At 40.1% G+C, this 12,622-nt stretch overlaps 2 protein-coding genes across 2 annotated transcripts; one reads left to right on the top strand and one right to left on the bottom strand.

Moving 5' to 3' along the window:
• Positions 1 to 2,025: 2,025 nt before the first annotated feature.
• On the bottom strand, positions 2,026 to 8,344 carry LOC103380398 (hemicentin-1-like). Its single transcript, XM_025056100.1, has one exon. The coding sequence runs from the start codon at positions 6,381 to 6,383 to the stop codon at positions 4,752 to 4,754; it is 1,632 nt and encodes a 543-aa protein (XP_024911868.1). The 5' UTR covers positions 6,384 to 8,344; the 3' UTR covers positions 2,026 to 4,751.
• A 380-nt stretch (positions 8,345 to 8,724) lies between these two features.
• On the top strand, positions 8,725 to 12,500 carry mterf2 (mitochondrial transcription termination factor 2). Its single transcript, XM_008312351.3, has 2 exons — positions 8,725 to 8,787; positions 9,114 to 12,500. Exon 2 carries the CDS (start codon positions 9,125 to 9,127, stop codon positions 10,253 to 10,255), a length of 1,131 nt encoding a protein of 376 aa, XP_008310573.1. The 5' UTR covers positions 8,725 to 8,787; positions 9,114 to 9,124; the 3' UTR covers positions 10,256 to 12,500.
• The last annotated feature ends 122 nt before the right edge of the window (positions 12,501 to 12,622 follow it).

Raw genomic sequence — 12,622 nt, 5'->3', positions numbered from 1 at the left:
TTTGTTTTCTTTTAATAAGAAAAAAACCTAAGATCATCAACAGCATTTTATTTTTTATTTTATTTATCTTTTTTATTCCCCACAGGTGCGTCGCTGTATAATCAGATATTATCTCAACATTGATTTGAAAACAAACACTTCCCCATTAGAAAACATGTTTTAAAATCCATGCACATGGGCCGTACATAAATATTCCAAAAAGCTGAAGTTTGTAGGAATAAGAGAATCGAGCAGCTGAGAAATTAGCCAAAAGCAGCTTCTCCAAATTGTTTAAAGAGATAGTAATCTTCAAATACCACCGGTGCAGCCTCTTGACACCAGTCTGTTCACACCAGCATGCAGCACTGTAAGGTGTTTCTAGACTTTGAGTCTCTTTGTGAGAGAATGTTGAGAAACTCCATACCTCCATACCTAATCTTTAAACATAAATCAACACTGAGATCCATCGATTAAGCGCTGAATATTTACCTTTTCAGGAATGCAAAAAGAAACTGGAGCCCATCCATTATTAACATGTAAGTGGTATTGTGGAGGGTAACACTTTTTTACATTTACATTTTACATTTAAAAACTTATTTTTGAAAATCTTCCATTACATACAGTTCAGTTTAGTAGGAAGGCACCAGGAGACACGGATCAGGTGCAGAAGGTTCATTAAACGTCCAAGTAATCCAACAGATGAAAATCAGAGCAGGCAGGAACAGAGGTAAACACAAGAAAAAGCACAACCACAAAGAGGGAGATGACAGGAACCAACATGATATTTTAACCCAGGGCACCAGGTGAGACCAGCGAGACTGATTCACAGAGCAGCAGAGAACACAGGTGAGGGTGAAGAACTAATTATCCCAGGAGAGACACAGCTGACTTCTTCGTGCTATTTCATGTCATTTGATTCATTATTTCACTCAAAGTAAACAACTTTATTTATTATTCAAATTGATTTTCTTTCTGAAGCAGGTTAAAACAGAACCTCTTCTGTCCCTCTGGTTTCTTCAGATGACAGTAAAGACGTGAATGCAGCCACGCTCTGGTGAAACTACAGTGAACGATGACTCATCTGTGCAGATCACTGTACCTCAGCTTTAATGCCCCTCTTTATGTGACTGACTTACACCAGCTGACATCCTGCTCTGAACGTCAGCAGACTCACTTGCATACATGGACATAGTGCATAAATATCCAACTTAATTTCTGACTTTTATGTCAGTTTTCTCTCGGTCAGGGTTCATAGAAGCATCAAATCTTGATTTAGTTTTTTTTCTCTCATCCTTTTGAAGCAAGTAACTCCTCTCTGTGGTCGTACCTATGCTGCAGAACACAACAGGGTGTTGACAAATTGATGGTGTCAAGCAGTGTAGCTGCAGAAAAGACAAAGTGGCATCACTGTGGAGGCGCCTGCCTTAAACAGCAGCCACTTGGGATGGCAAGCCATGCATATTAACTTGAAATACACTATTGATTAGAGAGGAGCAAAGTGAACACAAAACTGTCTTATTTTGTCTTATTTTGTTTGTACCTATGTACTCATGTTTTTACATAAAAACCACAGTTTGAGATATAACACCTATGATGACATGCTGAACGCATTCAGGTTTAAAAATGCTTTTCGGATATATGACAACACTTGCGTGTGCTGGGCGCCACTGAGACACAGCTCTAATTTCCTCTCCTTATCCCTGCGTATATTATCACGTATAATAAAAGGTCTGATTGAATCAATAGGAAAACGGTCAGCGAGTCAGTTGCGAGAAAACAGGCTTTATAAACGGTACTTCATTTTGTGTCACAAACATTAACTGCAATATTGGATCAATATGGTCAGGCTGCAGCGTGGTGCTTCAGTCGGTACTCGAACACAGCAGGTATCGATTCAATATCACACTTAACGGCTGTTGTGTTCAGTGAAACGTCCTGAGATTTAATTGTGTGGAACAATAAAATGCATCGTGTGCAATTATCGTGTTTACCTAATATTTTTCTTCTTTGGTTTAAATAGCAGACAATTACAATCAGACTAATGGAGGCAGTTTGTTTCCTTTATTTACTTTGTTCTTTCTTGTGTTTAAAAGCAAAAAAAAAAAAACAACAAATAAAAAAAACAGTATAACACATATATGTGCAACATAGAAGCCTGGTTATTTCCTACTGTAAATTGTTCTGTGTAATAAAAAAATAACAAAAACATTATTATAGAACAAACGTAAATAAAAACTTACAACGTATAAAAATACGTTTACTAGGAGTTGTTCACAATATACACACATTTTTTATATTTCTTCACAGCTAAAACATTACATCTGTAACCTTTGACCAGTTTTGGGGGTTGGGCTTGACGAGGAGGTCTCTGGGGCTTGAACCCAGGACCCTTCTGTGTGTAAGGCAGATGTATAAGCAGGCGTGATAACCGCTACGGAACCACTGATCACACTGGTCAATCACAAGTGCATTCATACTGTAGCACTTCCTGCAGGTGTTGTGGGGGATGGTGTTTCTTTGTATTGAGGGTAAGCAGTTGCTACATACTCCACGGGAACTCCTTTCTTTGACTCTCATCTCTGCACAAATGTATTTTTCATCAGTAAACATTTACACTGGCAGATATCACAATCAGAGACAAAGGAAGGGGAAAGGCTGATGGTACAAACACACTAGACTACAATTAGGGATGTTCAATGTTAACTTTTTGCCGATATCCGGTATGCCAATATTTTCCAAACACTTATTTTCCGATTCTGACATCAACTGATACCGGTATAGGCCTGGCAATATTTATTTGTTTATTCCACTGTATTGTGTTGCTGGTGACAGCATTCTGCAATACAATCCCCTGATTATTAAAATAGATCAATACAATTAGCTATAATGCTGCCACTTAGTAACTTTCACTTTAATATACAGCTGTTTAACCCCAAAACTATTTTTAGAGCACACATCATTTGGTGAAACCCAGGCATTGCGTTAATGTGTTTTCATTATCAGAGGAAAAACCCATAACGATTCTTACAATGTCACATAATTATGCTAATATTGGCCGATAATATTGGTCGACCGATTATCTGATTTTCTACTATTCGTAGATGTTTATGTCACAGCAGCTTTTATATCTACTCAGCAGAAGGTAACATTATAAACCAAGAAGCAACAAGCTGCTGAGTGTAATGAAACCGCCGTTACAGTCACTTCTACTTATTTGGCAGATGCTTAACTGCAGCTAGGCCGAACTAAAACTCCAGTGCCAAAGCAGAGCTCGGTGTTAAATCTGTTAAATAAAACAAAAGCAGTTGACCAAAAGCACCAGTTGTAAATGAGAATTCACTCTCAGTGGTCTGGAGTCTGGCTGTAGTTGTTTTTATTGTCGGAATAAGTGGCTAGATTGTGATTTCAGGGTCCAATTAAACAAAGATTGAGAATTTTTGGCAGTAAAACTTGAGTTAATTTGTGTCTATTGTTTTCAGCTTTACTGACATCAAACAATTTGTTGACAGCAGAGCCGCCCTTCTGGTTTATAGGTCGAATGAATCAACGTCATCAGGGAGAACAGGGAAAGCGGTGTTGGAGAAAAATAATCAGCACACTGAATGTTAGCAGCAGTTTAAAATGATTATATTAATTATTACTTTTTTTGTTTGAGTTCAACTGTTGATTAGCTCAGTGTTTTGGTATTTAGAGATGGTATTCTCTGACAAAGATGTAATTGGTTGAATCTTTTGGGGTTTTAACCCCAATCTGTTCACTAGAAAAGACCAGAAAAGGTTTAAAGTCCTTATTATTGAAACTCTGCCTGTTGAAGTTTTTTGTCATATGTTATGCTATATTTACATTTAGCTCCATTATAGCTGCCTCTACTGTTTTCCATGTGTCATTTGACCTTGTCTCGTAGGTTTAGTTCTTGTAATGAGATAATAGTTCTTAAAAAAATACAAACAATTTAAAATTTCATTACAAAATTAAAAATGTACTTTATATGTTATGAGCTAATTAGATCTTGAGATCCTTACTGTTATCACCGCAGCATACAGTACCATATGGCCGCCACGTCAACTCAACATTACCTACTGTGACAGATCACGACTATGATTCATCAAAGCATCCAAAAAGTCAATGACATTCACAGAAGGATACTGTTTGAAAGGGTTTAAATAAACTAAAACTCAAAAGTTGAGACATAGATTGAAGGTCAACAATATTTTGCCACCATGGACCGAGACAATATTTTCACAGAACCGATCTTCAAGGTATGGCAAATAAACATTACAAAAATGATAAAACTGGGATTAAAAAAAAGTGCATAGATAATTCCTCTCATGCCGTTACTACACATAGGGCAGAGTGGCCGTGGCACATGAGAATTACATGTTGGGATAAAGCTGTACCTAAAGTAGGATATATGGTACTGTAGTACTTGGCTTTCTCTTTTTTGATGTAGCTCCAAAGATTTGTTGTTATTTTTAGAATTAGTTGTTTGAAAATTGACCAATTGACTGAGACAAGCATGTGGACTTTTTATTAGTGTGGACCCCTCCTCCTCTCCCTTACTGTCAGTCCAAAACCATGGTATACAAGATGGGGACATTTGTCAGTCACAGCTAAATGCAAGATTTTATATATATATATATATNGCCTTCCCTCTTAATTCTCCAAATGGTGACCTTATCTTCTGCATGAACTCACAAATGTTGGACATAATTTGCACTGTAAGACATGTGGGTGGTGAACATGGTATAATGGAGCTGTTTGTCCAAACATACTCACCTATTACACTCTTCACTAGTCAACCTCATGTCACAATCAGGATCATCATTATTTATCTTGTCCTTGTTAGTCTGAGAGGCCCTGGCGTGTTTTTTCTTTAGCACAATAACAGCAGCGATCACTGCAGCTAGCAGCAGCACCACCGCCGCCGCTCCACCTGCTGCAGCATAAAGAGCTGTGTTAGACGATGACGGCGACTCATCTGCGGGGACCGTCACTTCGTTTCTTCCTCTAGGTTCAACGGTCACAGGTTTGATTATTTTCAAAATTGTCTCCTGTTTGAAAAGGCATCTGTCTGTGTTTGGCCAGTATTGGTAATCACTGACCTCCTCGTTCTCGGTATCTTCCTCGTCATACTCATAATCGTAATTATCTTCATCGTCATGGGACTCGGTGCCTCCCAGAACTATACACCAGTACTCTCCTCCATCTTTCATTTCTGCCTTAGAGATGGTCAGTGAGGATCCATTATCAGCTAGTGTCACTCTCCCCTTCAGGCCGGACAGGTTCGGATCGTCTCGGTCGCCCGAGTCTTGGATAAGTACATTATATTCCCCTGCCATTTCCTTACGGTACCATTGCACTTTTTGGATTCTGGCTTGGTTAACTTTGCACACTAGAGAGACATTTTTACCTTCAAGTGCAACTTTTTCGAGTGGATTCATTTTGGGGCAAAGAAAGAGCATGTACTGCAGCTCCAGTGACGAGGAAATACATGAATATTCGCCACTGTGATCTTCAGTGACTGCAGGAATGACCAATGAGAATTCTTTGAAGTCACTTCCAGTTGATATGTACATGCCGTCCAGCCTTGTGTTTTTGCTGTCGAGGTTTCCCAACGGTGTCTCCCATTGCTGTCTGTCACCATCAGAGGGACACTGTAGCACCAGTCTGGCCCCTTGCGTTGTGAATATATCTTTGTTCTCCGTATTATCCGGTAAATACATGTTTTGGAAACTGAGGCATTTTTTATCTTGCATTATCTGACAGTGAAAGTACTGTGTGGTCTTCCACACACTGTTGTCAACGCCCAGCACCAACCCTCCGTCTCTGACCTTCATGACACCCTGCAGTTCCTTGACCTGTGGCTTTAGTGAAATACTGGTGTCCAGGAAAAGTGTAGGCTTATAAAGTGGATATTTTTCCAGGAACCAACGCACAAAGGTTCCCTCCAAACCACTGGAGGAGCTTTTGCACTGAAGTTCAGCCTCGGCGTCTCCCTCCTTTACAATGACCTCTATGGATGGAACCTCCTCGTCGCACACAAAGAGCTGATTGAAGACCTTGCTGACGAGTTTCTGATTCTGCCAACACTCCCTCCTGTACATCCCTGAGTCCATGTGCGTGAGGTTGAGGATCTGCAGTCCGAGCAGATGGTGATGCTGGTTGATGCGAATACGATTCCGCAGATCAGCGGGAGGTGTGACAGTCACGTTGACTGAAGAGTTTCCAAGCAGCTGGTCTCCCTCTTGGTCACACCTGTAAACCACAATATAATCCACTCCGAAGCAATATCCCATTTCGATCATGCCGCCCTGTGCTCTGAACATGATCTCTGGCTCCTCACTGCAGGTACAGCAGAGGAGCAGGACGCAGAGCAGAAACCCAGAGAATTTAACGGAGGTCATCTTGTCTGACTGTCCGGGCCATGTGTTGATCACACTCTGACAAGTGATCCCGAAGTGAACTGGTTTTACTGTTGACACTTGGTCCCTCCTCCGTGTCCTTTATCAGACAGCCCTAATACAGAAAGTTGTGATTCTGGTTAAACATTACAACTGCGGAAGTGCCGTTGGACTGGTTTCTCTCAGCTGTGGGTGTGAGCATTCATTATGCAAGATCATTTGACAGGGGTTGAAAGGCAGGTTCTTTTTCACATGTGTTTTTTTTTGGGGGGGGGGGGGAATTCCTGACAAACAACAACGATGGTACATTTTGTAAATTCCCACAGTATGTCTCTCAGTACCAGCACAATCTGGTTTAATGAGCATATTAATCTGAAATGAATCGATAACATATCATGTGCTAGGTTACCGTTTGTGTTCTAACCCTACATTATTTTAATGACACTGACACGGAGGTGATCAACACATTTATGACCTATCGCAAACTCACACATTAGCCACACAATGTGATAGTTGACCTACATACAACACAGAGTCCCCTGTTATTTAGGTGTATCGTTATTATGTGCTTCAAGATTAAAGTGCACTTTTATCCTTGAACACAGATAAGGCTGCTGTGGGAAAACCCAGTACTTGTCCAGCAGGAAGTGGCTACAGTGGGGACTTTTAACTGATAAAAGTCCTAAGTCCTCAAGTGGAGGACAGGAGGTCAGAGGGCAAAAATCTGACACTACGTTTGGGTGACTTTATCATTAGTAGCTTTTTACCTCATTTAACAACGTAATCTTACAACAGCAACACGTGTGTCACCATTTGCTGCATTTATTGTTGTGTGTTTATTGCAAATCAGACTGGTTTCACTTTCAACCTAAAAGTATTTTGTTTATAATGCACAGTGTGTGGAGCGAAACAGCAAACAGAGGATGACACGAAAAGGAATGCCAGCTGTGAGAGGAAATAAAGTATTTAAAATACTACTCACACACAGAACACTTCCTATTTTCCAGCTGTACCTTTGCATTTGATATATTTTGTTCTGCCAAAGACAGCTTGTCAGCATTTTGGTTTTTTTGACTGAAAAATGTGCTGCTTCTGTTGTAGCATGTTATCATGCTGTCTCCTAATTTATATATATATATTCTTAGCATCAAGCAGATAATTGTATCTGAAGATCAGGGTACAGCAGTACCACAAAGCTCAACATATACAGGAAATGACTAGATTGTAAGGTGGAATGCCTGTAGAAAACACTTCAGCAGATGCGGCTGTTAATGCAGTTCCCCATAATCCAGTAAGAACTTCAGATACAGGCTGGTATACTCTCCACAGACCACAATTGTATCCACAATGTGTCTGTGCAGCACAGTTAGATTTGTGTGCTGACATGGTTTGGTTTATAGAAAACTCAACGGTCTACACATTTGATTTGAGTCAACATGTCATGGCAGTAGATTTGTTAGTTTAACAAGCCACCTCCCCTGACCTTCTGGTTTTGTTCAAAGGGAAACATAATAATACGTGTTGAAAAAATGTCTGGGTTTGAACACATTTTAAAGGATGTAAGCACCCTTCAAATAAAGCCAGTACACCTGGTTGACTGCAAATAGAAAAAGAAGAAATGGTTCTGTTTACTCTGCAGGCACGACTGTTGTTTTATGCTCCTGTCTCCTCTTTATATGACATTCTAAAAAAAAACAACAACAACAACCCACAAATGACCTGATCTGGCTTGACACGCACAGACTCACAATAACAACTCTGATATGTAGCTCAATCCTGTCAAGATATACTGGATTTTATAAAGCAGCAAAATGCTCCAACCTGATTTCCTTTGGAGGAATATCATCTGTTTACTGGTACATAAAGGATAATGAACCCAGCTACCCACTCGGCAGCGGCAGCCCTCATGCTGCTGAGGGAACAGCTTGCAGAGCTGGTGATCAAGCATCGTGATCAGACACCAACTGTGTGAAAAACTCGCTGTGTGTTGAGTCTAATTCAGCGCGGTGCTGATTACACCTATCAGTGCTCCGTATGCTGCAATCTTTGGAGGCGCACCAACTGCTGTTTGAGAAGCGGAATTGTTGCCAAAATTACTTATACCTGCATATGTGGCCTGAAATGACTCTCTGAGTGATTCTTGTAAAAACAGGAGAAGAATGGAGAATTAAGGGCATAGAGTTGGATACCTATAATACTAGGACATATTTACAATCGTGTTTTATATATATATGTGTGTGTGTGTGTGTGTATAAGATTCTTTCGCTTACGTTTTTTAATAAATTGCAGTGACGCTTCATTTCAGGTCCTAGCCTTTATGTGGCGCTGTGGTAATAATAGTCTACACAAATTAAGCGTAGAAGAAGAAAACCCACCCATAACATAACGTCACTTCCTTTGACCGCAGGTGAAGTATATTTTGATTATTATTCGCAGCATTTGTGCGCAAATAACGTCTTAGCGGTCAGTCTCGTAATTATACGATTTTACACAATGCGATGAAAGGGTGCAGTGGCTGCTGTGATAATAGCCAGCAGCTAAATCACAGTACGAAGGCTCTTATTTTGAACCAGTCTGGTAGATCCTGAAACCAGTTATAAAATAATAATAATAAGTCACCGTTTTTTGTGTAATACTCAAATCGCAATAATACATTGCATTGTGCTTGATGTTGATTAACGTTGTGATGACACCAAACCTCACATGTTTATGACCGTGTGTTGTTTCATCTAGACTTTGCAACAATGTGGCCCCTGATGGTAACGTCACTGTTTGTCCGTTGTCAACGTGTGGCTGCTTCACCTTTAAACCTCAGGTTGTGCAGGACATTGAATTCACCACCAGAGAACCAGCAGACCGTGCAGACTCTTTATGATCTCTCAGTGGACATCCAGAAGGTCCGCAAATTAAAGGGCTGGGTGCTACATCAAAGCCCAGCCTATGCTGAGGAGATATCTATCATACTGAAGAACATGGGGGCCTCAGAGTCTATAGTCGCCAATATTTTGGGAGTATATCCTGAAGCTGTCCTCTGTCACCCAGAGCAGATGCAGACTCAGATGGAGTTGTGGAGGACTGTGTGTCAAAACAAAAAGGATCTGGTTGGTATAATTGAGAAATTTCCTGCCTCCTTTTTCACTCCTTCCAGTGATCATGAGAACCAGCGGCAAAACATTGACTACTTTCAGAGTTTAAAATTAAACAAGCGAATCATCACCAAACTCATGGCCTGCGCCCCTCAGAGTTTCAGCCGACCTGTAGAAGAGAACAAGGCGATGGTCCACGCCCTGCAGGAGGCCTACCTGGAGCTGGGAGGTGATGAGGCCAACATGAAGATTTGGCTTCAGAAGCTGATGAGCCAAAATCCATTTGCTCTGTTGAAACCACCAGAGTTGCTGAGGCAGAACATAATGTTTCTCAGAGACAGAGGGTTTACCTCTGCTGAGCTTCTCCACCTCATCTCTAAGCTCAAGGGCTTTGTCACTGAGCTGAACCCAGGCGGCATGTGTCAAAGCCTGGCATACTCCCAGGGCATTATGGGCTGTTCTGAAAAAGAGCTACGGGACATTGTCTTTAACTGCCCTGCTCTTCTTTATTACCCTGAAACTGTTCTGGCTGAGCGTTTTGCTGCACTCCTAAAAGCTGGGATCAGTATGTCTCAAATTATGGAGACTCCAACTGTCCTGGAGTTGACCACACAAATAGTGAATTACCGCATCCAACAACTGAAGACATTTGGTTATGATGTAAGGTCAGGTAGTCTTGAGGCCCTTAATGGTACCAAGAAGAACTTTGAGATGAGCTATGAAAAACTACAAATTCGTAAAGAAAGGCCCCTTTTTAATCCTGTTGCTCCATTAAAAGGAGATGACTGACTACTGGTGTAAACTTAACCTCACCTGTAAGTTGATAAATATCTATTACACTAAGAAGGACAGTGATTTAACCTGCTTTTTGAAAAAAACCTCAACTGTGTTGTGGTGGAAAACACATCGCTGTGTTTGATAATATAATATAATAATATTTTTAGGATGTTTTTTTTTACATCTACCTCTACTTGATAGTTATCAAAAAGTATGATCTTGAATGAATTTTGTTTTATCCTGCAAATACTGTTAAAATGGAAAACTGACTGTACTGATGTGATTTGTGAAATGTTTGTATGTGATTAAAGTGTTTCAGATTTATTGTCCACTCACCAGTAATATTTCCTCTTATGTCATAGTTGGCGTCAGCAGCAAAGGGGAAGATGATGCAAATAATCCCCCTTTTTTAAAATATACAAGTTACTTGTACACATCCTCACATAAATTCAGTGCACACTGAGAAGTGCCGACCTGTCCATCAAATGCATCACTGACGGCAAACCAAACTTTTTAACCCATTTTATTTACTGCCCTGGTGAGTGCCTCATTTTCACACCATGTACTTGGCTGGGTAATGTTCGCCTCAGGCAGGAAATCTGAACTGTGTCTGCAATTTTTTATTGTTACTTTATAGTAGCAGACTCTTTATTACCCACTATCTCACCACTGAAATGTCACCTTGTCATTCGAAATGAATTTGAGTGCAGCTACGTTTGATTGGAAAAATGGACGAAAGTGAGTTTGTTTTGGTCTGAACAGAAAGAGCACTCAAAGTACAGACACATGTACAAGGCACTGTTCAAAGTTCAAGCATTTTAGATCATTGGTGTTAGATAGATAGATAGATAGATTCATCCATCCATCCATCTAGAAAATCTCCGCTGGACATTGAACTATGCTCAAGAAAGTGTATTTATGGGAACAGGGTAATGACATCGTTGTTTCATGCCTTAAGGTTCACTCACCCTCATACAAATAAAGAGGGGACTTGTGTGTCCACAGGGAGGAGACAATGACTTTAAAAACTTTTACATCTTGCCTCCTGCTAGTATCTGCACAGCCTCATATAGAATGGCCAGTGGGGGAATGATAAAGAATGAATATGACTCTTTGTGGATTCCAAACTGTCACATGGACACATTTTCCGATCATTCAAAGGGTGGCCATGGGGCCTCAGGTGTTTAGAGTCACCTTCTTTCTCACCCACTCTTTAATCTTGTACTATGCTTTAAATCAAACAGAGATGACAGAAAATACATTACACACACTGTACGTATATTTCCCCAAATGTAATCGTTAATTTAGTTTTGGCCTTTTACAAAAGTGCAAAAAATATGCAGCAATCCAACTAATCTAAAGGTTCGTTTTACCCCTTAGTTCAATACAAATCTGGTTCGATTCCCGGTCGATGTTTCAGTATTTTGTATGTTGCTCCGTGTCCCGGCTCAAAAACCTGCTCATTAGTGGATTAGGGTAAACGGGGTCCCTAAATTTAACGCAGGTGGTGCCCCCCTCGCTTGTTGACAATTAGGTTTGGCTCTAGCGCCCCCAAGCGATTATTCCAGTTTGAGCTGCTGTAAAGACGGTCATTAAAGAACACTACCCTAAATCCCACTGTTTAATGAGGCTTATACTGCAGGCAGTAGTTCTTCTTGGTTATTATTAGGGAGGGCGTTATCGGTAAACCAGTGTCTTGTTATTTGCAAAACCTCATCTGTTTTGATAAAACTAAAACCAGTCCGGATTTTTTTCAAATTATGCTGCTCGTTTAGTTTTTCCTATTAAACCCATCAATCGGGTTGTTATAAAGTCACTGAGCACACAAAACTCGGCTTGTCCCGCGACTTAAAATAAATACTGTTAAAACCATCTAATCACATATTACACATTTCTCTAAAAAGTCAGTGGTAAAATAAAATATTGACTTTCTGGTTAAATATATGAAAGAGTGAACTTTGTACAGCAAGCGTTAACAGTTAATGTAATTATATTTGACCTTTTGCGCTGGGTATAAGGCTCTGTTAAATTCATAGATGTACATGTATATGTAAACTTTTTAATCTATGATTTGTTCCTTCCTTTCAGTTTATCCTTATGTTATAATTATAACGTAACGTCCAATGTTTTAGAGGATTAACATTCACATTTAATACTTCATATTTTTACCTTTTACCGTAAATTATTTTTCCCGTGCATAGTTTTTGTAACAAACTGGAAATTGATCGGACATCTTTTCTCATTGTCTCTCTGCCGAGGCAGTCCTCCCTGAGTCTAGCTTTCCTGGAGATTTCTTCCTGTTTTTTTCCCTCTCCACTGTTGCTAAAATGCTTAGTCAGTCTGTAACTGCAACTTTATTCTGGGTTTTATTAGGCGGAT

Source organism: Cynoglossus semilaevis, chromosome 6, assembly GCF_000523025.1.
Source record: "Cynoglossus semilaevis isolate Cse_v1.0 chromosome 6, Cse_v1.0, whole genome shotgun sequence".
Classification (NCBI taxonomy): Eukaryota; Metazoa; Chordata; class Actinopteri; order Pleuronectiformes; family Cynoglossidae; genus Cynoglossus; species Cynoglossus semilaevis.
Note: the sequence above shows the minus strand (reverse complement) of the source record. Positions and strands in the feature narration are given on the sequence as shown.